The sequence below is a fragment of the Pan paniscus genome, chromosome 2 (assembly GCF_029289425.2).
Source record: "Pan paniscus chromosome 2, NHGRI_mPanPan1-v2.0_pri, whole genome shotgun sequence".
Lineage (NCBI taxonomy): Eukaryota > Metazoa > Chordata > Mammalia > Primates > Hominidae > Pan > Pan paniscus.
The window spans coordinates 46415318-46428772 of NC_085926.1; the positions used below are offsets into that span (position 1 = coordinate 46415318).

Genomic DNA, 13455 nt, shown 5'->3' on the forward strand with positions numbered 1-13455 from the left:
AGGGTCGTCAAAGGGGTCCGCTTTCCATCCTGTCCCCTCTCTTCCTATGAGAGATGGTGAGAGCCAAGGACCCCTGTTTTGGGACAGTGAGCACCAGCCCTCTAAGTCCTGAGACTGGCCCCTGCCCTCTTTCTCCTCTGCCTGCCTGTGTCACTCTCCCGATCACACCCCTCACAGTCATCTATATTTGAAGTCGTTTGTTCTAGATACTTTCTATTTTTGCTCTATATTCATTTCTTTTAAGTTCTGTTTTATTGGATAGAAAATATAGTTATTAAGATATCCTAAAATTTTCATAAGAAACCGTGTTCCTCCGCTTCAGCACATTGCTTCCCACATGACTACATATTTCTTTGGTTTGCAATGTGGGACAGTTTAGTGATCCCCAACTTTTTTGCCACCAAGGACCAGTTTCAGGGAATGTAATTTTTCCACAGACAGATGGGGAATGGTTTTGGGATGAAACTGTTCCACCTCTGATGATCAGGCATTGGATTCTCATAGGGAGTGCAACCTAGATCCCTCTCATGCACAGTTCACACTAGGGTTCACACTCCTATGAGAATCTAATGCCGCCGCTGATCTGAGAGGAGGTGGAGCTCAGGCAGTCATGCTCACTGGCCCTCCGCTCACCTCCTGCTCTGAGGTCTAGTTCCTAACAGGCCATCAACCGGTACCAGTCCGCGGCCAGGTGGTGGGGACCCCTGGGATACATCATATTTTGTGGACTGCTTATTCATCTAAAACTGGATACATTTTCTAACTTCTGCAGAGCCTTTACTGATTTTGTAGACAGCATAATGTTTTCTCATAATGTGGGTGTTCTATTGTGTATTGAATAATTTCCCCCAATGTTTAGCACTTGAGTTTATTTCTAACTGTGGCCTGTGAGGACTGTATTTTCATGAATATCTTTGTCCTCAGTGTTTTTCCTTGTGACCACTTGTGTCCTTGGGTAGGCACCTGAGGGTGGAATCCCCCAGATGAGGAGCATGTTTCCCCCTGTGACCCTGGCTGCCATTGCCATTCTGCTTCCAGAAGACTTATAATACCAATTCAGAATGGCACTGACCGTGAGGACCAGCTTCACTCTTGAATCACCAGCAGGGCAGGCTATCATTCTATTAGCTGTTATTACTATAGAAAATGTGAGTACTAACAAATCGCTCAGGTCTGATTAGTAAGGGGAACATCTCACAAGTATTTTTTATTAATTATGAATAAAATTACTGGTAACTCTGTTCATATCATTTTTCTTCTATGATTCTACATTTTTTCCAATTTGGGTTATTCTTTTATTTATTTATTTTTTCGAGCGGAGTCACCCAGGCTGGAGTGCAGTGGCACCATCTCAGCTCACTGCAACCTCCACCTCCCAGGTTAAAGCGATTCTCTTGCCTCAGCCTCCTGAGTAGCTGGGACTACAGGCGTGTGCCACCGTGCCTGGCTAATTTTTTTTTTTTTTTGTATGTTTAGTAGAGATGGGGTTTCACCATCTTAGCCAGGATGGTCTTGATCTCCTGACCTCGTGATCTGCCTGCCTTGACCTCCCAAAGTGCTGGGATTACAGACGTGAGCCACCACGCCCGGCCTTGAGTTATTCTTTTATAGAGTGTAAATAGTAATCATGTGTCAGAGCTGGTGCATATTCATTCATTCCAGTCCTTTCTAAATTTTTTATTTAAATATTTTCTATGGGCTATGAATTACATTTTCTGTATTTTAGAATATCTGTTTGTTTCATGATTTAGATCATCGTTTAAGAGATTTCTATTTCCTCTACAGTTCTGCTAGTTAACCTGCCCCCCAGTTTTTCAATAATACAAGTTTTATTTTTAATCATTTAATCTATCTCAACTTTATTTGAATGAATGGTATGTAGTACTGATTTCAAACAGGGATCTTATTTTCCGAGATCAGACGAGATCAGACGCATTCAGCGTGGTATGGCCTTAGACAGGATCTTATTTTAAAAGGCAGATTTTGTGGCTTCTTTCACATATATTCAGATTGAGTAGGTTAGAATAGAGCTTAGGAATCTGCATTTTAAACAAGCAAGAGATGCTGGTGCTGTTTTTTTGTTTTTTGAGATGGAGTCTCGCTCTTGTCGCCCAGGCTGGAGTGCAGTAGCATGATCTTGGCTCACTGCAACCTCCCCCTCCCGGGTTCAAGTGATTCTCCTGCCTCAGCCTTGTAAGTAGCTGGGAATACAGGCATGTGCCACCACACCCAGCTCATTTTTGTATTTTTAGTAGAGGCAGGGTTTCACCATGTTGGCCATCCTGGTTTTGAACTACTGACCTCAGGTGATCCTCCCACCTCAGCCTCCAAAGTGCTGAAATTACGGGCGTGAGCCACCGCGCCCAGCCACTGGTACTGTTTGTATGCAGGTAATAGTTGTAAAATAATAGCCTAAAACATTGATTAAACTAGATTTTTCCCTAAGTGCTATTCTAATAACTCCATTGTATTTATAAGATAATCCTATGAAGTTGCCTCGGGAAATTTTATGCAAATTATTCACTCTGCTGGAGTTGAGTACACATGATTATGGCACATGGCAGGTACACAGAATATATTTGTTGAATGAATGAGTAAAAATCATTTCAGTAGATCTTACATCTCAAAAAATAAAAGGAATCAGAAATCATATACAAGTCATGATACCCTTTTCTCTCTCTCTGAAAGTGTCTTGGACGAAAGTCTTTCTAACACCCAGCACCCTGGCAGGCCCTGCCCCAGCCATGTGATGTGGCAACGGTGACCAGGACAAGCTTCTTTCTCACAGGGTTTAGAGGTCATGACTCTTTTGGAGGATTTCCCTCTCTGAGTAACTTTGCTTTTTGCTGATCCTATGTATTCATCAAATACAACTGCTTACATTTCATTTTGGAACAGTTGTTATTAATGAATAACAGTTGTTATTATAGTTTATGTGGAGGCTCCAGGTTCCTCACACATGGTCTCTTGACTTAAGCTCCTTCCTTTCTGCTCTGAAAATAGCACAGTTCCCTGTGAGAGAGGACGGCTCCCCACTTCGTTGCCCAACAGGTGAAGCAGAGGAAGTAAGGAGAGCTCGTGTTCTATCTTTTTCCATTTCTCTCTCCCTTCCATTCAGCTTGGTCCCAACCAACACCCGGCATTGACTCACCGCAATGGCCTGGATACACTGGATGGGGGAGTCTCTCTTTATGCAGCTGACAGGAGGGCCACGCACTCTTCTCATATTCCTTTGCCATCGGAAGCATTTTGTGGCCTCGGGTTGGGATACAGTGCACCACTGAACACTCCTTCTCCTAGGGCCAGCCAGACACAGTCCTGGGAGAGAAGGGCCAAGGAGTAAGGATTCAACCACTGACTGAGGGGGTGACCACCGCACCCTCTGATGGAGTTTTCCAGACTCCTCCCTCTCTCTCGGCTGCCCTCCTTCCCTCTCCATTTCATGGCTATGTCCAGCCATTCTCCACAAGTGGAGGCATCTTGCTGGACTAATAGGATCTCTGCATTGGCTAGAGGTCTGTGGTTCTCAATAAATTAAAGGAGAAAGTCCCTCTAGATTATTTTTATTCCTATGACTTTGATATGTTTCCTACCACTTAAAAAATGATGGTGATCCCTCAGACCAGTTATGGAATTCTTCTACCAGCTTTGCCCACTTTGAACCTGGAAGGTAGGCAGGAAAGGAGTCATTGCTCCTGTTTTATTGATGTGGAAATTGGCTCCTAAGGAGGCTGAGTGACTCGCCACTCAGCAGTGCAGAGCCCAGCTGAGAATCCAGGTCTCTCTAGATTGTTTTGTGCATAAATCTCTTCCCAGGGAATGCCAAGAGAACAGGGGAAAATATACCTGACTCGGTTGGTAGCTGAGGTAAATGGTAAGTCAATGTCAATGGGGACAAATCAGTTGGTTGGTGTGCCTGAGCTACCACCATTCACTCTGTACAGAAAGACTGGTGCTCCTGTTGAGCCTGCTTTTTTTGCTCAAATACTGGTTCTTCTGTTGAGCCTGCTTTTGTTGCTCAAATCCATGTAATTAGGGAGGAAGATGCATTGAATTTACTCACCTGGTTGCCTGATAAAAGGCATCCACAAAAAACCTGCAATGAACATCATACTAAAATGGTGAAAGACTGACTGCTTTCCACCTAAGATCAGGAATGATGAGAGAGTGTCCACACTCAACTCTTCTATTCAACAGTGCTAGAGATTCTAGTCACAGCAATAAGGCAAGAAAAGAAATGAGACACCCATATTGGAAAGAAAGAAGTAAAACGGACTTTACTTTCAGATAACATGATCTTCTATGTAGAAAATACTGAAGAATCTACAAAGTACTATTAGAATTAATAAACAAGTACAGCCAGGCCACAGGATACAAGATCAATATACAAAAATTGATCATATTTTTGCATACAGCACAGAACAATCTAAAAATGAAATTAAGAACATAATGCTAGATAGTATAACATCAAAAAGGATTTAGTACATGACGGGTAAATGATAAGGACAGACATTTTACCAAAGAAGATATATGAATGGACAATAAGCACATGAAAAGTGCTCAATATCATTAGTCAAAAATGCAAATTGAAAATGCAACGAAATATCATTTCACAGCCACTAAACAGGTTATAATAGCTAAAACAGACAATGACACATATCGATGAGGATGTGGAGAAGTGGAAACCCTCATACATTGCTGAGAATGTAAAATGACCAGCCACTTTGTAAAACAGGTTGGCAGCTTCTCAAAATGTGAAGCACAGAGTTCCAATAGGACCCAACAATTGCACTTCTAGGCATATAGCCAGAAGAAATATTATAAAAGCCTATCATACATAAAGGCTTGTGCATGAATATTCATAGCAGTGTTATTTAGAATAGTAGAAAACTGGAAACAACCTAAATGTCCAATAACTGGTGAATGTACATCCATTCAATGGAATATTACTCAGCAGTGAGAAGAACTACTGGCATGCCCCACAACATGAACGAGCCTCAGTTATGCTCAGTGAAGGAAGCCAGACACAAGAGACCACATGCTGTATGATTCCATTTGAATGAAATGTCCAGAAAAGGCAAATTTATGGAGACAAGAAAATAGATTAGTGGTTGTCTGATGCTGGGGTAGAAATGAGGATTAACTATAAACAGGCATGAGGGACCTTTACTGGGGGGGATAAAAGTGTTCTAAAACAGATTTATGGTGATAGTTGCACACTCGGTAAGGTTACTGAAACTCATTGAATTGTACGCAAATAGGTGATTTTTTTATGATACAGAAAATGTACCTCAGTAAAGCTGTTACCAAAAACTAAAACAAAAAACAAACAAAAAAAAAAACAAAATAAACACACAGTTGTAAAAGCCCTCTGCCCTTTGGATGTGCTATGGGGTAGAATGTTCAGCCTCTGCTGTCTCCTGTTTCTGAGCCATCCCCTTATGGTGAGAGCCACCCATGGCCCTTGGGTGGGCAAGAGGCCTGTAGCTCCCTGGCTGAGTCTGCAGGGGTTTGGGGACACCTAGCTGCCATACTCCCCCTTCATCCACCCTCATCCCGGGGAAATCCCAGGGAATATAATCTTGCCTTGGAAGCCTTTATAGAACTATCCCACACTGAGAATTAACCCAATCAGATGCAGCCATTTGTGACCCAGTGAGCATTAACTGGATGCCTGCTGTATAAACAGCACTGTGTGTCACGCAAGGAATGTGTAAGCGGACAGGACCAGATTTCACTTCTCACTGGAGAGGCAAAAATCCAAAACGAGGAAGCTAAGAATGGTGGATGTGTTAAAAGAGAACAAATACCAAACAAATACCAGCTAATGGAGACATACGTGTCTCCGTTAGTTGCCACAGCTCCTCTGTATTGTGAATTCTGCCAACCTCTCCATTCTCCAGGGGAGGGAGCTATGGCTTTAACTAGTTATGTGGCTTGTGGAAGTTCCCATAGCTAATAAGTAAGTGTTGGATCTAGGACTCGAACCTAAGCAGTCAGGCACTAAACTCCCCTACAATTACCACTGGGCTAGCCTGCCTATTTAGGTTGGCAAAGTTAGAGACAGGTTGGAGATGGGGCTAGAAAAGGGTCTGGGTCAGATCCTAGAAAGTCTCCAATGCTGATCCAGGGAGGTCTTATTCAGGATGCAGTGAAGCTGTGACTCACGGGAGACTCTCCCTAGGGCAGGGGCAGAGTGAACTGAGACCTGGGAACAGGCAGAGAAGCTGTGGCCAAGGAAGGCACCAGGGAAGGGCTAGTCTGAGTGGAGAGGGGGGACAGCACTGAGAACAGAGAAGGGGGCAGGGAGCTGGTATCAGAAATCGGCTTGGTAATGGGTGGGTTCTGGGGGTGAAGGGAGAGAGTAAAATGGAAGACCATGCCTCAAGTCAGAGGTGGGGGCTGAGCAATGACAGGAATCTGTGGGCAGAGTTCATTTCTTCCCCTAAGAGGAGCTGAACCAGAGTGACTAAAGGACCGCTGAGCTCCCTTCCAGGATTCCCAGTCCCCAGCCCCCCAAACACCAGGTGAAGTCTCCATGCTCTTACCTCCCAGCTCTGGAGCTGTGTGACCCACAAGCTCTTACCTCCCAGCTCTGGAGCTATGTGACCCCCTGAAGCAGGTCTAGGTCTGGCCCCTCCAAAATCTTCAACCCAGCACTTGTATTCAGTGTCAGGCACTCAGATGCTGCCCACTGGACCTGGCTGGACACTGGCTAAAACACACATTCTGGGCAGACATGCAGTGCACTGGCCTCGAAGGCAGGGGCCAGGACAGGAGTTACTCTCCCCACCTACCCACACAGCTCATGATAGGGCCCAAGCAGACTGCTCAGACTGATGGGAAACCTCATGAGTGCCTCTCAGCCCATGGCTCCAGGGCTAAGCAGACAGACTCCTCCACCCAATGCTCACACGGCTTAGATCCAGCTGGCCCCACTCACCCAACTTCTGTCAGCCTGGACACCCACGGGGAGCAGGGCAGGAATTCCATAGGGCAACTGCCACCCTTTCCTCAGGAAGAACAAGGGTTGCAATGGCACTTTGGGGTACAAGCCACCATCCCAATTGACTGCAGGATTCAAACTTCAGACCTCAGTAGGCGCCAAAACAACTAAAGATCCAAGTGAATATAAAACCCAGTGGTGCAACTCTGAGCCAGAATCCTGGACCACAGCCCATGACCACTTCCAGGAAGGCAAGGTTTCCTTCCTCTCCTGACCCTCCCAGGTGGCCCTAACCCTGTGCAACAGGCCACTTGCCAGGGAGCTTGAGGGGAAGAGAACAGTCGGGTCCTGGCCAGTCCCAATCTGTCTTAGAGAAGAGAAGGATGACCAACACCCATGGGAAGGTATTTGGAGCAGGAGACCAGAAGGGCAGGGACAAGGATGGGTTTGGGCTCCCACTGCTGCTCTCTATCCACCGCCACAACTTCCATCCAGGAAGCTCCCAGCCTTAGGTAGATGCCGTAAGACAAGTGGAGGCTGCACTGGGCTGGGGAGGTGTGACACCTGGGCTTTCACTGTGCCCCTCCCACTGCCTAGGTCCTGATGCCCATCACAGCCCTTTCTGCTGCGGCCTGGGACCTTCCCCTCCCGGTGCTGCAGGGAACTCCGCACTCACGCATTTAGGTCACTAATGTGCAGCGCTGGGGAGTGCCCTCTGAGCACCCGAGAAATTACTTTGGTTATGGAACTGACAATTGTTTCCTTCCTTCTACTCCTTCCTTCTGTTCGGCTGACATTTCCCTCTCAAACCCTCTGACACAGGGTTCCATCAGGAGCACTGCACCCCTCCACACCCCTCTGCCACGGAAGGTGTGCGAATGCCCCATCTCCTCCTCACAACCCTGTGGATCCATGGTTAGGCCGTTTCTTTAAGTGAAGAAACTAAGTCTCATAAAGGCTCGGTCTTGCTGGGGTCTCACAGTCCTCGCAGGAGCTAGGATCTGGACTAGGGTCCTTGAGCTAGTCGCTCACCCTCTCTGAGCCTCACTTTCCTGCCAGGTAAAACGCATGTCACAATACAATGGGGACCAAATCCTTAGGCGGGACACAAAGGACAGGGGCCTGGGAGGCCTTTTGAGAAGCTCTGCGCAGAGCTAGGCGTGCCCCGATCCGGCTTGAGGAGCCCAGCTCCTGTTCCTCCCCATGTGGGAAAGAGACTGGCCCCGCGTCCGGGCCGCCTCCCGGCTGTAGGCGCTGGGACCGCGGGGCGCAGAGACCCCGCGCCCAGCCAACTGGACACAGGGACCAAAGCGCCTAGCAGACAGGGCGCAGGAGACGCCCATCAGGCGGCTCGCGCCCCCAGGCACCTGCACTCACCGAGGGCCCCGAGGAAGAGCAGGACGAGGAAGACAAGTTTCATGTCTGCGGTCTGGAGGCGACTTGGCAAACGAAGGCTCTGCCACTTGCGCCTGCCCTGCGCCCCTTTATTCAGGGCTTTGCCCCGCCCTGTTGCCCAATAGACACCCCTTCCCTCCCCACTCCCCGCGGCCAGGTCTACTTGTTCCTTGAGGATCCAGGCTCCGAAAAGCCCTGAGGCAGGACAGGACTCCACACCGCGCTGCGAAAGGAAAGCCAGCCTGCACCTCACCTGTCCTGGTTCTGCCTGGCTGCTGCGATGTTCTTTCTCTCCCACTAGTCTGCAAGCCCCTAGGAGTCGCAGCCCCCTGAGCCCTGTCCCAGCTCTGGTCTCAGTGCCTTCTAGAGGGCAGGACACAGAGCAGAGGGTCTTTACTTGAAGATCGCCTTGACCTGTGAGACTGCTATCTTCTTCAGCAGATGACCTTGAAGGTGCCTAGGAGCCAGTTAGGGCAGGTGGATTTGCTTTCACCTTGGCTCAGCAGTGAGCTGAGAGTTGAAAAGATGACCCAACCACCCCCAGCAGCAGCCTAGGGACAGCTGACAGAGAAAAGAGAGGCTGCCCAGAGTCTCAGGCAAGCTGCCCATGGGGTATCTCCCTGCCCTGCTGAGACCCACAATACAGCTCCCAGAAAACAGACAGGGGCCTCAGAGGGGAATGGCCACCACCCAAGGCTGGTTCCATGTTCTTGTTTGCCAATGGGAAAGATGCCCTATGGCTAAGATGCCCTACCACTTTTTTTTTTTTTTTTTTTTGTCTTTTTTTTCTCCATCTCCTCCTTCTTCTTTTTTGGTGTTGATAGTATTCAGTAGGAAATGGTAACCTCATTTTAACAATCGCCATAAATGTCAGATTTTAAAATTCAAAAGCTAGAATACTGCTTCTAAGAATACATCTCGTAAATACATTCCCATGACACACAGCAGCCCAGGTACAAATGTTTCCAGGCACCACTGCATGCCATTAATCAGTTGGAAGCAAACTAAACATCCATCTCTAGGGGAGTGTCACATACAGCATGGTGCCTGTGGGACACATTGGGGGCCTCAGAAAGAATATCCTGTGTGTATGGATGTGAACTTAGCCCAAGAGTAACTAGGCAGGGCACAGTGGCTCATGCCTGTAATCCCAGCACTTTGGGAGGCCAAGATGGGAGGATCGCTTGAGCCCAGGAGTTCAAGACTAGCCTGGGCAACATAGGGAAACCCCCATCTCTACAAAAAATACAAAAATTAGCCCAGCATGGTGGTGTATGCCTATGGTCCCAGCTACTTGGGAGGCTAAAGTGGGAGGACCATTTGAGCCTGGGAGATGAAGGTGGCAGTGAGCCATGATCATGTCACTGCACTGCAGCCTGGGCAATAGAGTAAGACTCTGTAACCCCCACCAAAAAAAAAAAAAGGGTAACTAAGTGAAGAAAAAAGGTACTAACAGTGAGGGAAATAATAGGTCACCTGAACACCTTTCTTGGCAGGTGAGTCTGACCAATATGTGACTCTGAAATCTGCTTATTCTGAAAAGCTGATCTTGACTCTGCTTAGACTACTTGGTACTAAAAAGCATTTCCTGGAGCAGATAGGCAATGCCCCAGGGAGCCAGCTCTGCCAAGAGTGAGCATGCAGTGGGCACCTAGCCATGGAGAAGCAGGCTCAGCCCAAGGTGGAGAGGCCATTAAGGAGGCTAGGGAGCCCCTCCATTTCTGGGCATGATCCTGACAAGGCACAGGGTGGAGGCTAATCAGGGATCATGTTTGCCTGCCATGAGACTGGGGTCTGAGATTTGGTGCTAGAATCACCAGCTGGGTTTTGGGGTGACAGATCCAAGGTCTCTCATTGTTTGGAAACATGATATTGCACCATTTAAAGTTGCCATCATCAATAATTGCAATAAGTTCTTTCAAAAATACTGAAGAAATACAAAATTGACTAATTCCCAGGAGTGCTGAAGCATCTTTGTACCTAAATTGGCAATAAGACTTTGCCTTTTCATCATTATAAAAGAATTAAGAAACATCATAACCCATGTCTCTTTTTCTGAGTCCAAATTTAAAAAAAGGATGACTGGGAGGTCAGAGGGCCCTGGGCCCTCTTAAGTATGTTACAGTGTTGGCAAGAACACAGAGAACCTGGGGGCACTACCAAGAGGCTCAGCTTAAGGAGTGCCCTGAAGGCAGCATGGGTAGGCAACAGGGCAGACTGTTTTCCTGCTGTGCCTGTTGGAACAGCCCAGCCCCAGGGCAGGGATGTGTGCATCTGGACACAGGCAGAGCAGCCCCTCAAGGCCATTTGCAGAGGAGGCTGATGTAGGGGATGAGTCTGCCCCAAAAAACAATGAAGTTTCACTGATCTATTAACAGCATTCATTCATTCATTCATTCATTCATGCCAGAACTGGTAGATGCCATGAGAGACAGAGAAGAGGGGTCTGTCCTTGCCCTCAGGAGCTCACAGCACTATGTGGGAGGGACAGTCACAGGAACGCACTTCTATCACAGAGGCTCCCTAAGAAGAGGCCAAGCAGCATAAAGCAAGTGAGTGTGAGGGCCCAGAGGAGGAATGACCAGCACCCATCATGAGGGCTCCAGAAGAACTCCAGGAAGATTTAGCCTGGGTACCTGAAGGAAGAGTGGGATTTCTACAGGTAGAGCATTCTGTAAAGTAAACAACCAAACAAGTAAAGGCTTGGGAGCATGAACCCAGTGACCAATTACCTGAGCACTAGGGACAACAAAAGTTCCCTCTGGCTTTCTGGCCAGGAATTCTTTTTTTCTTTTCTTTTCTTTTCTTTTTTTTTTTTTTTTTTTTTTACCGACAGGGTCTCCCTCTGTCACCTAGGCTGGTATGCAGTGGTGGTGCAATCACAGCTCACTGCAGCCTTGACCTCCTGGCCTCAAGCAATCCTCCCACCTTGGCCTCCCAAAGTGCTGGAATTACAGGCATAAACCATTGCACCCAGCCATGGCTTGGAACTCTTGTTGGAAGAAGGATTAACAAAATCCTCCTCCTCTATCCTGAGCTCCACATCATGTGTTCATCTGCCTCTGGAAAGGTACTCTTGCAGGTCCTGAAGGCGCCTAAATTTAATGCATCAAAAATGCAACTCACCCAGTCCCTCCAACCCTGAACCTTTTCTCATATTTCCTACCGCTTTCCACCAAACCCACCAAAGAGCCGCAGAGGCACCCTCAAATCCTTTGGCCAGTTAGCTCTGTGCATGTTATAGGCACTTGATGATCAATATCTGTTGAAGGAATGAATAAATGAGGAGGAGGAACAGGCTAAGAAAGGGACAAAGGATCCTGTTTGTAATGTGTTGGGTCTGAAGGATAGTGAGGGTCAGGGCTGGCTAAGCCAGGCCATGCCAAAGCCTGTGTACATGGACTCATTAACTTATCCATTCATTCAACACTGGTCTATGGGACATCTCCAACGTGCCAGGAGTTGGGTCAGATCTCAAAGAGCCTGCAGGGAAGCAGAATGCAGGTTTCCAAATGCTGAGACAGTAACATGAGTTTAAGGAGCACAAAGAAGGTAGCTGCTGTGGAAACTGCCATGCAGTGGCAAGAGCTAGTGTTCAACAGGCAGGTGTGTGAGGCTGACTCCCTTCCTCCTAACCCTGCTCTGCCCCCACCCTCAAAACTCCTCCAGGGAGCCTTTACAGAATTGCAGGCCCAAGCCCCATCAGCAGGCAATAGTCTCTGGCCAACCTAAGTCGTCCCTGCAAGCCAGTAAACCTCACACCCTGCCCTCTATGAGCCTCTAGCTTCAAACCCCAAGAAGAGTGTTGGGAAGGAAGTGTGAGATCTGAGTAGAACTGGCTTCAAGTGGGATAAGGCAGAAAAGGCCTTCCTGAGACATCAACTCACGCTTGGACAATAGCTTGGCAGATGGGAGACCTTGGGCCCTGTATCTTTTCCCTGCCAGTGGTGAGAGATTGCTGACTTGAGAGCCACTTGTTAAATATTTAGGGATTTGGGGTGGGTTAACTGATGGCAGCTTGATATCAGGCATAGTCGATGTATTTTTGCCATGGAATTAGCAAATGCTCTAAATCAGGGCTTCCTCCTTCCACACCCCCAGAGGGCCAGTTGACCAGCACACAGCTGCCTACGTTCATCACCGTTTGGTGGCATGCAGTGTCCACATTAGTGTGGGTGTGTTTGTGTATGGGTGGCTGTGCCATCCCTAGCAGAGAAATAGGATAATAATCTTTAATATTTGGATGACATTTTAAAATCCAAATAGTGCTGTCAGTGACTTTGTTTCACACGGCTTTAACAACGACTCTGTGAGTTAAGACAGTCACTCTTTCCATTCTAAAAACAGGTACTCTGAGTGTCGCCTGAGGTCACACAGTGAGTGAGATACAACTGCTATCCCTGAGTCTCCCATTAGGCCCACAGCCAGGGGCTTTCTCCTCCATGAGCCAAGAACCCTCTGAGAGCTCAGGGTGCAGGGACTGAGGCCCAGGGATCTCAGCACAAAGGGAACCTGGCAAGAATTGAACCTTCCGTGAAGCAGGCCCTGCCTGGCCCCTTCCACACATCAGCTGGCTTCTGATGCTCTGGAAATACCAAAAGGTGCTTATTATACCTGTTTCCAGCCGAGTGGACTTGGGCAATGCACCCTGTTCATGGTCTCACAGCCAGTGGACAGTAGAGCTAGAAATCCACCCGGGACCCCATCCAGTGACTTCTTAGGGCCTTGGTGTCTTAGTATTGATCATTTATTTGCTGATCACCCTGGAGAGAGGGGCAGAGAATGGGGGAGAAGGAGAAAGAGAGGGATGGAGAGCTGCCTGTGTGTCTACCCACCCAAGTCCCCACAAGATCCCAACACAGACAATGACCTTGAGAGAAAGGCCCTCACATTTGGCCCCACATTAGCCCTTTTGAAGACAGCCAAAGGCCCTGAGAGTCTGGGAACGTTTCTGGGCTCCTGGGAGCTTCCATCAGGAGGGAAGATCTGCTGAAGGGCAGCAGGCAGGAAAACAGTGGCTTCATTAGCCAACACGTATTGTTGCCAAATGTTGCCCAATTTACAAAGGCCCCACAGAGACAAGGAGCTTCTGTCTGCTTGGATCAGCCCTCTTC

General features: G+C 47.8%; 1 protein-coding gene across 1 annotated transcript in view; it reads right to left on the reverse strand.

Moving 5' to 3' along the window:
* Positions 1-8479, reverse strand: part of LTF (lactotransferrin) — a 28946-nt gene extending 20467 nt beyond the window's left edge. The window contains exons 1-2 of the mRNA XM_003818456.5: positions 8324-8479; positions 3152-3318 (exon numbers count right to left, since the gene is read on the reverse strand). Of these exons, the coding sequence (XP_003818504.1) occupies positions 3152-3318; positions 8324-8366 (210 nt within the window). The 5' untranslated portion in view covers positions 8367-8479. The remainder of the gene's footprint in view (positions 1-3151; positions 3319-8323) is intronic.
* Positions 8480-13455: the final 4976 nt, after the last annotated feature.